The 13,631-nt window shown below is 45.1% G+C and overlaps 1 protein-coding gene across 1 annotated transcript in view; it reads left to right on the top strand.

The window, feature by feature from the left end:
• The window catches only part of LOC144175650 (E3 ubiquitin-protein ligase MIB2-like), a 207,554-nt gene that overhangs the window by 142,434 nt on the left and 51,489 nt on the right, over nucleotides 1-13,631 (top strand). The window contains exon 9 of the mRNA XM_077704699.1: nucleotides 8,310-8,442. Within this exon, the coding sequence (XP_077560825.1) occupies nucleotides 8,310-8,442 (133 nt within the window). The remainder of the gene's footprint in view (nucleotides 1-8,309; nucleotides 8,443-13,631) is intronic.

Below are 13,631 nucleotides of genomic sequence, written 5' to 3'. Positions count from 1 at the left end.
GTTACACAGGCCGCACCTCTGTTGTCAACCCTCCTGGGTTGATACGGCACTACGTTGCACATAGACGCAGCTTCCACGATGTTATTAGGTCCATTGTAGCATATGTACTTCAAAATTCCTTGTTTGCGAGCAGTCTTCACGACCATGTAGGGTCCTGAAAAAGGAGCCTTTGAACCCTGCAAGCCTTTCCGGACAAGGACATAATCCTCAACGTTAATTTCCGGAACCTTGCCCGTGTGAAGACGGTCGTAATGCTTCTTTATTGCGATCCGGTACCTTTCATTTTCCCTCTCGGACTTTCCTTGTTCACGGAATACTATTGAATCGGTAATCCCCAGGAGGTGATCGGCATGCAGCCGCTCAGATTTCCCATGATATGCAAAGTATGGACTACATCCTAGAGCTTCTGTGTGCGAGTGGTTGTGGTGTGCAACAGCGGCTTCTAGGGCACATTTCCAGCCCCCTTTGAAATCTGGATAGAGGGAAATGAACTGCTTCATGTCACGTATAGCTCTCTCAGCTAACCCGTTGGCTTAAGGGTGGTACGGCGCTGAGAAGCACAGCTTCACATTGCGCTGGAGAGCCCAATTCTTCAACTGCTCGCTCCGAAAGGCTGGTCTGTTGTCGGCCACAATTGTTTTGGTGTCTTAAATGTAATGTTCCCCTTTATTGGGTCGAGTTTACTAAGTAGTCAAACAACAGTCCGGTTCCTGTCCTTTCACCTCCTCTTCTTACTCCTCATCTGCCTGCTCTTCTGGCTGCTGCCCGGCTCCTCGTCGACCTCTTCCTCTTCCTGTTACACATATCCCGGTTCAAGAGAGAGATGACGCTCCTTGCATCTTCCTTTCCGGCTTTACACGCGACATCCGCGTGCGCTCATCAATTGCCAGTAGGAACGCTTGCGTGCTGCCTCTTCGCCAAATGTAACGTTCCCCTTTATTGGGTCGAGTTCACTAAGTAGTCAAACAACAGTCCGGTTCCTGTCCTTTCACCTCCTCTTCTTACTCCTCGTCTGCCTCCTCTTCTGGCTGCTGCCCGGCTCCTCGTCGACCTCTTCCTCTTCCTGTTACACATATCCCGGTTCAAGAGAGAGATGACGCTCCTTGCATCTTCCTTTCCGGCTTTACACGCGACCATCCGCGTGCGCTCATCAATTGCCAGTAGGAACGCTTGCGTGCTGCCTCTTCGCCAAATGTAACGTTCCCCTTTATTGGGTCGAGTTCACTAAGTAGTCAAACAACAGTCCGGTTCCTGTCCTTTCACCTCCTCTTCTTACTCCTCGTCTGCCTGCTCTTCTGGCTGCTGCCCGGCTCCTCGTCGACCTCTTCCTCTTCCTGTTACATATATCCCGGTACAAGAGAGAGATGACGCTCCTTGCATCTTCCTTTCGGCTTTACGCGCGACCATCTGCGTGCGCTCATCAATTGCCAGTAGGAACGCTTGCGTGCTGCCTCTTCACCAAATGTAACGTTCCCCTTTATTGGGTCGAGTTCACTAAGTAGTCAAACAACAGTCCGGTTCCTGTCCTTTCACCTCCTCTTCTTCCTCCTCATCTGTCTGTTCTTCTGGCTGCTGCCCGGCTCCTCGTCGACCTCTTCCTCTTATAGAGATTCAAAAAAAGCGTACAAACTGTTTTGCCAGAGGTTTTCACAACAGCCGACTAATAGAGAGAATCAGAATTTCTGGCAAATTGTTTTTTTTTGGGATTTCGCAAATGCTATTCATCCCGTTGATATGTTGAATTCGTCTTTTCTTATATCCGCTTCTGATAACATTGTTCGAAAACCAATTTAACAATTTTGTCCGAAGCAGTGAATAAAGAGACGAGGGCTACTTTTGTTTAAGTTACACCCCTCCGGAACTGGACCTCATTTCATCTTTCCTGGTAGCATAACACTGACCATATGTTGCGAATTTCTGGAGCCGACCGCCTCCCTTAGGAGGCCATGTTAATATAAAACTGTGACTGATGGGTACCCTTCACTCCTACCAGATAACACTTCTCATGAGTAAGTAGGTCTTTAAGGACACCTTCCTGGTACAATTTTTTAGGGTAGTTCGAGTAAAGCACGAGTTCCAGTCGTTCCTCATAAACACACGCCTCCGGGAAGAGCCCCAGTATTGGAAGCAGGCAGGAGTTCCTATTTGTGTACAACTCCATGGTGAACTATCCACTTATGAAAAGTAAGAGATAACTCAGTCGTTATTACACCCATTTGTGTAATTATTATAGTGGCCCAGCCGGGCATCGCCCGCTACTACAGCATCATACATAATCAGTATGCTTTTTAACTGTGATGAAATACGTCAACTCTGGTAACACAAGCAGATGAATTTTCATGAATGATTTTGTAGAAGCTACCTTGTCCGCATATACCCTAAAACTACAACAAATGTGTCTTGCTGGGTTCCCCGATGGATCGACATTTTGCGCAACAAAATTGCTCACCGAAATGCGACACCAGCCGCGCTTCGCATTTTCGTTGGTACACCGGAATTCCTTCTGCAAAGCCATAAAACCAGCATAACGAAGGGAACTCCAGATATTCTCGTAGCAAACGTGAAATAGACAGCAAAACAAGCAAGGTGGGCATGCTCCGAATTGCAAGCTACATTTCAACAGCATTCTGAAACTCTATTCTGATTACGATGTCGCCATTACAACGCAGAATTATCACGCGATGAAGCGACTGTCAGAAGAGTACCTGCGGCTCTTCAGGCAACACCAAGAGCAAATGTAGTCAGATTTTGTGCCCCTACCCAGGAAAGGTTGACCAGATTGTTGCAGCTATGAATATATTTTTAAATTTTTGTCATCAACATGCCTATTGAAGTGTTAAAATGACCTGGTGTGTAATATTCAGCACAATAACGCCATCCTGAAAGCTTCTGTTTAAAAGTTCACTAAGTTAGGATGGGTAAGTTTTGGGACCCGAAGAAGCTAGCCAGGGCAGATTGTTTGATTGAAGGCGAGTCTCATTCCGTCAGCTTCAGTAGACCCAAACGGCACACACATTATTCAACTTCAAGCATCGTTCCCAATGTAAAGCAAATCTTACAATTTCGAAAAAATTACTACGATAAAGCCCACATCAAGATAGTTTTAATGACAATATTATGTAGGTCACGAAAAGCTCACTAAATAGGAATCTGAGCGGCAACAGGTAACTTGGGGGATACAAACAGGCACACTATCTGCCTGTGTGAAAGCACTGCAGACGACTGCAGACATGGCATGCGCTTTGGGTGCATGCCATGTCAGTGTCTGTAGAAAGTGCAGTGAAAGTAAAAATATTGTCGAAAGAATTTCTGGATGGCGTTCATTGCTGTGATACTTATGTAAACGGGTTTGGCCGGTATTGCTTTGGGACCGCAGTGATGTTATAGCTGGTATTGGCGGCAGTGGCAGTGACGAAGAAGCAGCATCTCAAGCCGCATTTACTGATATTGCAGATACGCCACTACACCGAATGTCCGGGCACATACGCACAGCTGGCACTACGGAGCTGCGCGGACCATGCTAGACTCTACATTTCCGCGCCGCCACGACTGACACGGAGCGCTGACTTCGACGGCGGAGGCTACAAATACGGCGGAACTGAACTGGATGGTCACATTGGCCGCAGCGGCAGCGACGAAGAAGCTGCATCTCAAGCCACATTCACTGATATTGCAGATACGCCACATTAAAGACTGTCCGGGCACGTAGGCACTGCTGGCACTACGCAGCTGCGCGGGCCATCCTTGACTCTGCATTTCCGTGGCGCCACGACTGACACGGAGCGCTGACTTCGGCGGCGGAGGCTACAAATACGGCGGAACTGAACTGGATGGTCACATTGGCGCAGCGGGAGCGGCGAAGAAGCTGCATCTCAAGCCACATTTACTGATATTGTAGGTTAGTGAAGTCAGATACACATGTCTGTGCTTTAAGTGTAACTTTTATACGGCTGCTGATGCTGCCGCCCCCGGTGTGTGAACGACTGTGAAAATGCTTCGAACATTGAAATGTTTTTTGGGTTGCACAGATTGTAGTGAGCCAGATTGTATTATTGACTGCAGTGACTGTGGTTCCAAATATCACACTGGGAATTGCGCTGGAATTGCTAATGACACGCTTAGGGCAAAGAGAGATGATTTTTAAAAAAGGCCTGGCGCTGCACCACTTGCAGACGCTCGAAGACGCGCTCGCAGACTGTCTCACAAGCACAAAGCGGAAATCGCACGGGTGATGAGAGTAGGGATGCAAAAGTCTAGATGAGGGAAATTAACTATAAGCTCGACCAGCTACTGCCACTCAAGGAAACAATTGACGGTATTGAGGACGCGCTGCTGGTGTTAAGCGACCAATATGACAACTTGCTCACGAGCAGAACGAACGCGACGTAAAGGAACTGAAAAAGAAGGTGGAAAGCGTTGAGGCACGAGACAGTGAAGTAGCCCCAATAATAGATTACCTGGACGACCTCGAATGCACGCACCGTCGCCTCAACCTTGAATGTTATGGCATCCCGGATACTGTGCACGAAGATCTACTGGATAAGGTAAATGCACTGACAGCCAAAAACAAACTTTCAGCGCTGACGAAAAGTGATGTAGTGACAGTTCACCTTTTGCCTGCCAAAAGAGGTAAAACGGCAGGCGTAATTTGTCGTTTCACTCGGCAGGCTGAGAGGGATGCGTGGTGGCTAAACCGTAACAAACTGCAAGAGACAAACGGCAAAATCTTCATTCTTTAAAACCTAACGAAAAGAACTTGAGCACTGCCGTTCGAAGCTAAAACGTGAGCAAAGGTCAAGAATTACAAATGCGTCTGAACAAGCAAGGTCTGAACAAGCAAGTCATCAGAACTCACGACTTGGACAAGCTCGCGTAAAACGATAAACAAAACAGAAAAAAACTAGGCAAACCCAAGCTAATGATGACCTACGTCTTGCCACAAAACTTTCAGAATCATATAGGCAAATCGTTCTTTCAGTCTTTTAAATGTTTCCACTTAAACATAAGATCGGTCCGAAACAAGAAACTAGGTCTGGATCTTTTCCTCGAGGACATGAACGAGCAACTGGACTCTGTATTTCTTACCGAAACCTGGTCAAGAGACAGCACAGATGTGTATCAGCTTGGTGGGTGTAAAACGTACTACTTAAATTGTTCTGTTGTAAGTGGTGGGCGAGTTGGTATTTTGGTACGACATGTGCGCGATTGTGAATTACTCGGATGCTCTTTCGATTCTAAACCAAGATTTCGAAATTTGATATGTTCGCATGCAGAGCTACTTGTTGCTTCTGTGTTATCGACCTCCAAACGGAAAGATAGCACCGTTTCTGGACTACCTAGAAATGCTTTTCTCCTTCGCAAATATTAATCATTACAATATTATTAGGTGGGGACATTACCATTGCTATGATGAATACTTCTTTTCAAACAAACCTCTGTGTTCACATCAACACTTATGGTGTCAAACACAATTGACACGGTGACAAGAGTGACAGAAGGTTCTTGCTCATTGATTGATGTCTTTCTTCCCAATGTTTATGCATGTAGAATTAAATCAGGTGTACTGATCTCAGATCTGAGGGACTATTTTCAATACTTCTATACGCCAAAGGTCAGGTAGCAAGCGGAAAACAGGCCGTATATATTTCGCTCAACGCATGACACAACGCAGCCTTTCCGGGTTTTGTGATAAAATTGCCAACTCCTCATCGGATCAAGTCCTTTTAAGCGGAGAGGCAAACCTTGCTTACGATAAGTTTATGAAAATTCTTAAACCACTTTATAAGGAGGGGTTTCCGCTAGTAGAAGTTAAGCAGAGTAAAAAAATTGAAAAACCGTGGGTAAGTGCGAAGCTTGCCGCGAGAATTCGAGGAAAAAATAGTTTGTTCCAGAAGTTCATCAAAACAAAATATAGGAAAATACTACTACAATAAAAGCGTATCGTAATCGTCTAGATAAAGATGTAAAGAACGGGAGACGTGAATATTTAAATGATTTCAGTGCTACATCCGGACGGATGGATGTAGTCTGGCGCAAGCTAAACACGATGTTGAATGACAAAATAGCGCCTGAGAGGTCTCTGCAATAAAGATAAAGATTATAGAGCTAACGGGGAAACCCCTTGTGGATGCTTTCAATGAATACGTCACTAAAGTTGGCTACACCACCCCTACTTACGATTTAGCAAACTTTCCAAGAATCAGTAACTCGATGTTCTCGACTCCAGTAAGTGAAACAGAGATCATAAATACAATTTTAAATATGAGAAATATCGATGGTATTCAAATAAAACCAATCAAACATGTTGCACTTGTGCTTGCTCCTTGTTTAGTGCATATATTTATGTTTGGAGCAGGCTGTATTTCCTACTAAAATGCAGGTCGCTCGAGTAAGCATTCTGCATAAAAAAAGGCGACAAAAATGACATGGGAAATTACGTTTCATATCAATGCTCCCGGTCTTTTCCAAAGCCCTATAAAAAGGTATTTTACATAAAATGTCCGTCTTTCAAGGAGAACATAGGTTGCTATCTTACTCCCAGTTTGGTTTTCGCAAGGGGTTCAGTACTGAATTTGCGTTCTCAACACAAAAACAACATATTTTAAGCCAACTGGAAGATTAAAAGTTAGTCTTGGACCTATATATTAATTTCTCAAAGGCTTTTGACACTATCAACTATGAGTTGCTGATCAGGAAACTAGAACGTTATGGCATCCGGGCAAAAGCCGACGCTCTTATGGAATACTGCTTAAAACATCGTACTCAAATTGTAGGCCTTGATGACTGTCTCTCCGATCCACTTCAGGTTTCACATGGCGTGCCACAAGATAGCATCTTAGGCCCTTTTCTCTTCAAAATGTACGTGAACGATGTTTACAGTAATACCCCATCGGCTCTATTTATAAATTATGCCGATGATACAGGTATTTTCTTTTCCGGGCACTCAAACGATGAAATAATAGCTGCAGCAAATGTAGCACTTATTAAACTTGGCGAATGGACCCAGAAAAATGGAGCAAGAATAAACTTTCAGGAAACGAAATTAGCCATATTTCACACAAAAACAAAAACATAGTTGCACGAACTCAAATTTTATTGCGATCGACTCCTGTTAAGATTCTCGCCGTTAGTTTTCAAGAGACAATGTCGTGGGATGCCCACATCGACTTCATTTCAAAAACGGTATCACCATAACAGGCATAGTTTCTCGCCACCGCCATGTATTCCCTCGCCATATTCTAATGTTGACTTACAATAGCCTTATCTCTTCTAGACTAAACTACTGTCAATTGGTATGGGCGTCAACAACTAAATCTAATGTAGGCAGACTACTAACTCTGCAAAAACGTTTCTACGAGCTGTTGAAAGTGTACCGATGAACCATCATACAAGCGACTTATTCACAAAATACAATATTGTCCGAGCCGCGAAATGTGACGACTATTGACTTTGCAACGTTTTAAACAAAGTAAACGCGATGATCGTTTCATTGACAAAATAGCTAAACTCTAAAAACACGTAGACGCATATATTACACGTCATTTTGAGCCATGAAAAATCACTACTTGTAGAACTTCATGTGGTCTACAAATGTAAAAAAGCAGACTACCTCAGATATTAAACAGTTTGTATGCTAGAAACGTCAAGCTTCAGAACATCAGTTTTATGGAATTGCGAGACCAGTTCAAAATGTAGTACGCGCCTTTTCTTCCCTGTCTTTCAACTTATTTTTGGCTAATTGGTCACCTTCGGCTACAGTGGTGTTAATTTGTTCATTGTGTTAAATAATTTGATATATGTCAATATGCTAATTTTGTGTTCGCGCGCTCTCAGGCTCAGATATGTAATAAAAGAAATCTCGTATTCATCATTTTTGGCGGCGTGCCTGACACTATGTGTAGAGTGATCTTTCGTGGTTTTCTTTCATTTCGAAAAAAATGCTGTTTTATTGCTCTATTTGTGTGTCGTGCCAATTTTATGTATCATTCCCGTGTATGCCAATTTTATATATCATGCCATCGCGAATTTTATGTATCATGCCAATGAAGGGGACCTGCGGCCTTGTCAAGCTGACTTCTTTCAGCTTTTTCCGCAGGTCTCCTGCGTCATGCAAATGATTGCAAATAAAGTTCTATTCTATTTTATTCTATTCTTTTCAATTCTATACTATTCTATTCTATTTTTTACGTTAATTGATAGGTAAGTGCCTCTGTGGTCAGCTATTCATTACTGGTAAAGTATGAATATTGCGGAGACAGTATTTGAAATTAAATCTGTGGACTCGTTAATTTTGCTCTGTTATCTTCCAGTGGCCCGGCAGAGACGGAAAAGTTATAAATGTCGATTCCTTCGGCTGGTTGAAGGTTGATTCCGGCGAATATCATCGAATGTTCCCATCAGAGTGCCTTATGCCACTTCTGAATTGTTCACACCGCACAATCAGTTAAGTCAGCAGAATTCTTTGGTGCCTGTTCGCTTTTTGTGTTTTTCACTTTCTATCTCAATCAAACCAAACCTGGTTGAAACCAATTTGTATCCGCATTTTAGATAGCCAACGCTGTGCTTAGAAAATCACAAACATTTAATATTACTACGTGTCTTAAAAAATTTTGGGGACAGTGTCATAGTTTACAACACCACGAATGTCTTTTTAGAACATTTATAACATTTTTCGTCAATGAAAGACTACAGCATGTGGTTGAACCCATTGCCAACGGCAAATGAAGAGTCTAATAACGGATATAATCTACAGACACAGTAACTATTGGTAATAGGTAACACCTTGTAAAAGCGAACATACTATGCGCGCAGGCAAAGTAGCGAAGTGTGTTTGCATTTGATTGCATCAAAACACATAAACACAAAAGCCACAAAAAAGGACGCACACAGCAGTCAGAATAGCACACTTCGCGAACGACGCACAGTTACTGAAACGTGGGAGCTCAGCACAAAGTTTGCTTGTTATGGGTTTCATTACAACGGTTATAAAGGTTACTTCACAAGATTTACGAACTCACAATCCGAAAGGGGAAAACTAAGTTGTGGAAAACAAAAGGCATATAACAGAAAAACCGCCACAGCCTCCGTAAACGTCCTTCCTTTCGCATGACCGCAGTATTATGTGACGATCTGAACTCGTTAAATAAACAATTCCAAATGTTTCTTCCTCTGAATTGCATTACCTTCCGCTATAAACGCTATTTTTGGCACAAAGTTGCTAGCGTCTGTTAAACTTCAAGTTAAGCGATATGAAGGATAAAATAAGCAGACAACTATTGGGTTATTTTATTTCACAATATTTTTGACACAAAGCGCCATCTGGTATGCCCGCAATAGATCAAAGGAAACTATTGCAGCTCACAGAATCGTGGCCGACGTGGCTCACCATGGTAACTACGAGTTACCATTTTCATCACGCGCTTTTTTATTATGAATAAATTATCCAGACAAGAAGTTTAATTTTCAACCTATGATTTCATACCGTACGTTATTTGATTTTGATAAAAGCAAATTAAAGCACCTGCAGAGTGCTTCTGCCAACACATTTTCTTACTTCCAGAAGCGTGTGGGTCCCAGAAGCAAGTTTCATACACAGAGAATAGATCTGATCTTCGAAGTGCAAGTAGTTATTGAATGTAACCCCAAGATATTTCAACGTGCATGCATTTTAGAGTGCGCAGAGTAAATTGTATTTTGGGGATACAATAGTCTACTCGCTTTCTTTGGCGTCAAGAGTAATTTGTTAGGGGTGATTTGTTTTTTTCCTCTTAGTATTTTGTTTTTACTTTTATTGAGGAAATTGTTGAAATCTCAGTGTGTGCATACGAGAGAATGAATTAGTCTAAAAACCCCCCGCAGGGGGCACCTTGCGTACTCAAGGTGTTTTGGTGAGGAGGGCCACCACGGTCCCGAGCTCCGCAGTGGTGCCTACTGCCGTAGGAACTTGGTGTCTTGCAACACCAGGAACCCGAGCACATATGGGTTGTACCCACCCATGCCCCGGCTGTGCGTGGCTGAGCCGTGTCCGGGGAAAAGGGAATCCTGGCGGCTGAGCCAAAGCCGGGGTTGTTTTGGACCTTCACGGCCCCCCTGTAGAGGCAACACGCCACTTTGGCCCCTGCTTCTCGCAGATGGTGCCCCCGGTCTGACCCGCCCGGGGGGAACCGGCCAGTCGCCTTTTCCTGCCTCCCTGTCAGCTCTTTCACCTTCCTGTCTTCTTTGTTACCCCTGTCCTGCCATCTCTTCTTTTCCTCATTTCCACACATTTCCAGGCGGCGAGGGTTAACCCTGGGTAAGGAATCAACCTTGAGGACTTAAACAAGGTTATAGCAGCTATGTATGGCTAACGCGCATCTAGCGCGTTTCCAGGTTGGGCTCGGTGGTGGGCGGCCAGCATAGCTGCTGAACTGATTTCACTTGTTATGGCAACAAGATTGTCTGCATCCCATGATCGTCCTCAAAAATGCGAACGCAACGAAGCAGTCCAGCAGTTTTTCACTCCTAAAAAGTAAAACAATTTCCTAAAGTTCCACGTCATGCGCTGTGAACAAGAAGGCAAGCCAATGAGATGTCTCTCCCCATTCTTGGTAGCCAAAGTTCTAACGAATGAGCTAGGCGGACGCTCTAAAGTAAGGAAGTTGGGTATCAGTGACCTTCTCTTAGAAGTACAAGACGCAGCTCAGTGTGCCAGGTTGACTAAATAACCGCTGTTGGTGACAATCCTGTGAGCATCAGACCCCACCGATCCATGAACACTACCCGAGGTGTTATCTCTGGGGACCCCGCGCACAAGCGGGGTCACTGGCGCACCCAGCTTTATTGAACAAGATGTTCCCGGCAGAACACGACCCCATCTGCCCTTTCTGCAAAAAGACGGAAGGCACCCTGCCGCACATACTGGAGGAGTGTCCTGAGCTCAAGAATCCCCTACCTTCCCTCCCCCTTTCTTCCCCCCCTACCCGAGCGATGGGAGATCTTGATGTCCAGCCCCTGCATGTCGACGCAGCAAGAGCTCGCGTCCAGGGGCCAGGAGCTATTGGACTCATATGGGACTCGCGAATAGGGTTCCACCCCGTCTGACGCCTGCGAGCGTCACCTGAAATGGGCTCAGCGAAAATTGTTCCTCTCTCTTTCTGAACTCGTCTGAGCAAGTACTCCTGGAAGGGTTCGAGGGCCAGAATATTGTAAATGTTCAACGAATCAAAATACGTAGAGATGGGAAGGAAATTTCGACCAAGCAAATAATCCTGACATTCTTCACCAGTGTACTGCCCGAGTCTGTCAAAGCAGGCTACTTTAAAATCCCTGGCCGTTTGTATATTCCAAACCCCCGAAGCTCCTATAAATGTCAAAGATTTGGTCATGGTTCATTGAGCTGCCGAGGCAAGCCAGAATGTCCAAAGTGTAGCCTCCCCGAACACTCGTCTGACACCTGTGAAACTCCACTCCACTGTGTAAACTGCAAGGGAGAGCACGCCGCGTACTCCGGCGGCGTGCTCTGAAAAAGAAATAATTGCTCTGAAGTATAAGGAAAACATTACCTTTAGGGAAGCACGACAGAGACTGTTCCTGACACACACTAGCTTTGCCGATGTAGCGCGACGGGGAGCGGCGCTACACTCGGGACAAGTTCCCCTTGGAACCCTCCAAGCAAGGCCCCAAGGGACACACCAAGCCCCCTCAGTGCCGGTGGCTAAGGCCACTGCACATGCCACAACAGAAGCGTCAAGGGCTGCCCCAGCACTCCTTGATGCCAACGCTAGGACCATTGCTGGCACTGCAGTACCGGTCCCTGCATAGAGGTAGGCTGCCGCAACCAGCCAGCCTAGCCCTGCTGTCGAGGCTTCGCAAGAAGCCATGAACACAATGCCAAGCTCTTCGTTGCGCGGTATGCCGAGAGGGCACAGCAAGTCGCTTGACCGTTCAAAGCAAAAGCCACCTAGGGTCATGGCTCCTGGGAAGCTGTCTTGAGCCTGGGGGGGGTGACAGCATGGCACTTCCTTAATCCTTCTTCAGCATAAGCTGATGGTAGCTGATAATGTATTCCTATGGAACTGCAGAGTCCTCCTCAAAAACTTGGACGATATCCATGAATTGCTGTCACAACACCAAATACGTATTGTGTGTCTCCAGGAGACACAGTTTAAGACGAACCAAACAAACTTCTATAGAACTACTCTGTATAGGAAATACAAGGATGGCTGCATGCACCCCTCTGAAGGAGTTGCGATTATCGTGCAAAAATCAGTGCCATGCCAGTTCTTACCGCTACAGACCAGTTTAGAGGCTGTAGCCATACGAGCCATTATCTTTAATAAACTGGTAACAGTATGTTCACTGTACATACCTCCAGACCTCGGGCTCTCCAGTATGGAGTTTGAAACATTAGGCGATCAGCTGCCAGAGCAGTATCTGGTAGTTGGGGATTGTAATGCTCACCACCCACTCTGGGGTTCTGCACGCACAGATGTTCGAGACGCCTCTTTGAAAAGTTTCTGCTATCATCTGGAGCGTGCATACTTAACAAGAAAGACCCAACATATTATAACACCACACATGCCACGTACGCCTGCATAGATCTCGCCATAGCCTCTCCGGTTCTGTTTCCAGCACTCCAGTGGAAGGTCATTAATAACCTGTACGGAAGTGACCACTTTTCAGTAAGCCTCAAGTTTTTAGACAATGCACAAGACAACACTCCATGCCCACAAAAGTTCAAGGAGGAGGCCGCAGAGTGGAAAAAATTCAAAGAGCTTTCTGAGTGTCACTATACCCTTATAGACAACCTTGGTATTGATGAAGATGCTGAGACTTTGACCACCCATACAATTGAAGCTGCGCTGAAGTCCATTCCCCCGACTTCTAGTAGGGTTACTAGGCCAAAACCTTGGTGGAAGAATGATTGCAGGCAGGCCCGTAAGAAACCGAATAAGGCATGGGGTGTATTGCGTAGGTGCCAAACGACTGAAAACTTGGTACTTTTCAAGCGGGCAAAGGCCAATGGCAGACGGATACGGCGCATTGCGAGAAGAGGAAGCTGGAATCGTTTTGTGTCATCAGTCACATCCTATACTGACACGCGGAAAGTATGGAGGAGAATCAAGGTACTCGGAGGATGTAACACTCTTACGCAAACTTTAGTCAGACACTTTACAAGACCACGCGAATGCCCTAGGCCAGCGTTTTGAGTATGTATCAAGCTCAGCTCACTAGTCAAATAATTTGCTGAGGCACAAGAATGCAGAGGAACGGAAGATCGTACGGGACAAACGGCAATGTGAGGTAGGGTATAATTGCCCCTTCACATTGCAGAAGCTTAATGTTGCGCTCACTACTTGTGGTAGGTTATCACCAGGTCGAGACCGAGTAACATATACCATGAATAAGCATCTGCACGAGGGCACGATACAAGCCCTCTTACTGTTGTTTAACAAGATCTGGCGTGCAGGGCAGTTTCCAAAAGTGTGGAAAGAAGCTATTGTGGCGCCGATTCTAAAGGAGGGGGAAGATCCATCACTTGCAACTAGTTTTAGACCGGTCGCTTTAACCAGTTGCTTATGCAAGGTCTTAGAAAAAATGATTAACCTTTGCCTTATCTATTTTCTTGAGTACCATGGTATTATAGATAATCT

Source organism: Haemaphysalis longicornis, unplaced genomic scaffold (genome assembly GCF_048455015.1).
Source record: "Haemaphysalis longicornis isolate Haplotype H1 unplaced genomic scaffold, Haemaphysalis longicornis Haplotype H1 scaffold_3, whole genome shotgun sequence".
Taxonomy (NCBI): domain Eukaryota; kingdom Metazoa; phylum Arthropoda; class Arachnida; order Ixodida; family Ixodidae; genus Haemaphysalis; species Haemaphysalis longicornis.
Note: the sequence above shows the minus strand (reverse complement) of the source record. Positions and strands in the feature narration are given on the sequence as shown.